The sequence below is a fragment of the Trachymyrmex septentrionalis genome, unplaced genomic scaffold (genome assembly GCF_001594115.1).
Source record: "Trachymyrmex septentrionalis isolate Tsep2-gDNA-1 unplaced genomic scaffold, Tsep1.0 scaffold32, whole genome shotgun sequence".
NCBI classification, from domain to species: Eukaryota; Metazoa; Arthropoda; class Insecta; order Hymenoptera; family Formicidae; genus Trachymyrmex; species Trachymyrmex septentrionalis.
Genome location: NW_017305485.1, coordinates 2,294,541 through 2,297,646, shown reverse-complemented (window position 1 = coordinate 2,297,646; position 3,106 = coordinate 2,294,541). Strand labels below are relative to the sequence as shown.

The 3,106-nt window shown below is 38.0% G+C and overlaps 1 protein-coding gene across 5 annotated transcripts in view; it reads right to left on the bottom strand.

Annotated features, from left to right (window-relative positions):
- Positions 1-53: 53 nt before the first annotated feature.
- The window catches only part of LOC108749937 (period circadian protein), a 32,068-nt gene continuing 29,015 nt past the window's right edge, over positions 54-3,106 (bottom strand). For 4 of the 5 annotated variants that reach the window (XM_018488979.1, XM_018488980.1, XM_018488977.1 and 1 more), the window contains exons 12-17: positions 2,858-3,039; positions 2,524-2,666; positions 2,047-2,288; positions 1,640-1,861; positions 1,203-1,505; positions 54-1,086 (exon numbers count right to left, since the gene is read on the bottom strand). In XM_018488979.1, the coding sequence (XP_018344481.1) occupies positions 973-1,086; positions 1,203-1,505; positions 1,640-1,861; positions 2,047-2,288; positions 2,524-2,666; positions 2,858-3,039 (1,206 nt within the window). In that variant the 3' untranslated portion in view covers positions 54-972. Of the gene's footprint in view, positions 1,087-1,202; positions 1,506-1,639; positions 1,862-2,046; positions 2,289-2,519; positions 2,667-2,857; positions 3,040-3,106 lie in introns of those variants that run through there. The other variant, XM_018488981.1, reaches the window with a different exon arrangement.

Below are 3,106 nucleotides of genomic sequence, written 5' to 3'. Positions count from 1 at the left end.
TATATATTTATAAAAATGATTCTTACGTATAAACATTTACGAAAAAAGGGCATCGAAAATAGCGATAGAAAAAAAGCAATAGATTACGCAAGAATTACTTTATCAAAAGTATTTTTTCCATCCTCGCACGCATTTTCCGTCTAGTTAATACAAAATCGACTGTACAAATTTCTCGGTCAATTCGCAGTTATTTATAACGCAAATATGTGTACAAAACGTTACGCGGACGGTATTAAAAATTGTGTCGAGTTCACTCGTTACACTTGTTCTGTTTTACTATAAAGGCTACTTTCGACGCACCGCGTCGAGAAAACCAGTCATTTTTAGTCGGGCGTTAATATTATAATTATATCGTATTATACTTTCTATAGAATATTTTTAAAGATTATCGCGCGTTCATTCAATCACGATTCAATTAGAAACTACATCCGTGATTGTGCGAACATTCATGATTCTGAATCTCTGAGAAACACGTACATAAATATAATGTAAGTGCAATCTCATGGAAATCTCACAGGTATTTAATAATGAGCTCTACTTCGCATTAAACATCTTAGGAAATGTACTCTGCTACCAGCTGCTAAGGCAACTTCAAAACATTTCTTAGCTTTGTACCTTGATCAATCTATCTCAGAACTCGATTAGTCTCTCAATACATGATGCACTTGTAATCCACTTTAATTGTCATCTTATTTCTTAAATAGAAATCGAATCTTTCAAAAAAGATGTAAAAACTGGGATTGTGTTATTCTCGAATATCGATAAAATCACGTGCCCTTCACCGAGTGCATTTCATTCGTCGCTTATACACACAAGTCCTTTCATGTTTGTGACATTTTCGATAAGGATGTTTCAAATAGTTTAAAGAATTCTAATTTGATTTTGAACCCATTTGAAAAAAACGCAAATTACGAAGCAAACACTAACTTTGGGTGTCTTTTGGAACTATTCGTAGCAGGTCGATCGCAGCTTCTATGAATGTTGGCAAGATACAGTCTGAGATGGTAACGGAGGCGGTAGAGGCGCATTCTCCTCATGGATCATCACTAACTTGCCGTATTTCATCATTCTTTTCCTCTGTTTGCGCTGTAGAAATCAAACAAATCAAACATATATTTGATATAACGCGTTATATGATATAACATAGGTATTCCGATAAATCTTAATAAATTTCGCAATGTCTTCTTAATTATTGTTCTCACTTGCGATTCAGTCCAACTGCTGTTGCTGCTTCCGCTATCGCTTCCGCTTGACGTAATCCCATCTTCGAGAACAAGTTCAGTACCGAAACCTTCCATCTCCAGGTCCAGGTAGAGCTGACCCAGTTGATCATTGACCAATAGCGGTTGACTGAAGGTTTTCATCACGTCTAAGTCGGCTTTCAGCACTTCGTTCAGTGTTCCAGGATGCATCTGGTATTCATAGATCAACTCCGGTGTCAGTTGAACGCCCTCTAGCCAGGGTGGAGCCCTCCTTCGCATTCCCTGATGGCACTTGGTGTGCTCCTGCACATTTATTATGCTCATATAGTCAAATAAATGAATATTTAGATACCGTGAAGGTCTGAGAAAAGCATCTAAAAAATGTACGAAAGACTGAGACGTCTTTCAGCGAGACATTCCGCCATTTGAGTCTCTACCTCAGAAAAGACTTCGCATGTCTTCTGATCCGGATTGCAGCTGCTATCACTACTCTTGTATATGAAGCTGCTACTATAGAAGCTGGATGAGCTCGACTCATCCCCGTTGTAGTCAGTCAGCCGGCGATGTTCTTTTATGATCACCGGCGTTAGGTCTACCATGCTCGAACAGCCGCCGTCATTACTCACGCATGATGGAGACAATTCGCCGGGCGATAGAACCTGCCAGAGTCGTCGGTGCAAATTAATATCTTACTGAATAATCAAAGCTACTGAAGACATTAATTCCAAAACATCAATTAATTAATTTTATTAAAATCTCAATTATATAGAAAAACATTTTTTCAATTATCTTCTATAATATACAGTATATAGGATATAAGAAAAATTTGATACAGTCATTTTACCTTCTTGGAGGACTCAGACATAGCCATTGTGCTCCCCGACTCGGCCTTGATGCTGGTCGCTTGACTGGCTGGTCGTTTGCGATCCGGACACTTGTCGTTGGATGGCAATTGGTTCTCGCGTGTTGCCGCCGGTACTTGCTCGGGTATCAGAAAGGGTCGGTACATCATAGCACGTGGTGAAGGTGCGCCGATCACTGCCGGATAGATCATCCCACCAGCCATCGTCGTCGCGACGTAAGATACTGGAGCAAACATTAAAATTCTTTTATAACTTTCCATAGGAGACCTACTTTTAAATATGCAATTCAATTCTAATTTAATTCCAAGTTTTTGGAAGCATCTGTTTTAAAAGTGCTACCAAAGAGATTCAAATCTACAGGTCGCTTCGAGACATAAAACAATATTCAATAATAAGAATTTATTAAACTAATTTAAAAAATTTTTTTATTTGCGGTTATAGTAAAATGAGATACCTACTAGGATTTTGTTGACTCGATTGCGTTGATGGAGGTGGGCCAAGCTTCTCTTGCGACGACTCGCTGGGTTGCGGTACCGGCGTGTAGTACACCGGTATCATTGACAGAAGTAATGGAAATCTGGGTACAGCCTCCGAGTTAGTACTAGAATTTTTTTTTAATGCATAATTTATTCATAGATTATAATTATATTCTCCATTATTATATAACATAGTTTTTGAGATTTTTGTGGAACATTCGGTATTTTATTAAATGTTATCACTCTTTTTATAAAATGTTTAATATTAACGAAGTTAATATTTTATTCTACGTTATTAATATTTTAAAGCTCTTACTTATGAGGTGGAACGCAAGGTTTAGTTGGTGCGGAAGAGGGTACAGCCGACAATGGTGACCACAAATTAATATTCGCCCCCGTTTGTACCACGGTCGATTGATCGAGACTCATGCTGACAGTGGTTGTGAGATTTGCTGGACCTACCGTGCTTGTCTTCAAGATTTTATCATGTTTCGATACCTGTTTCCACATTATCGTCACATTTAGACTCATATAAATTTGAGTTAATACGCAAATCTACTCTTTT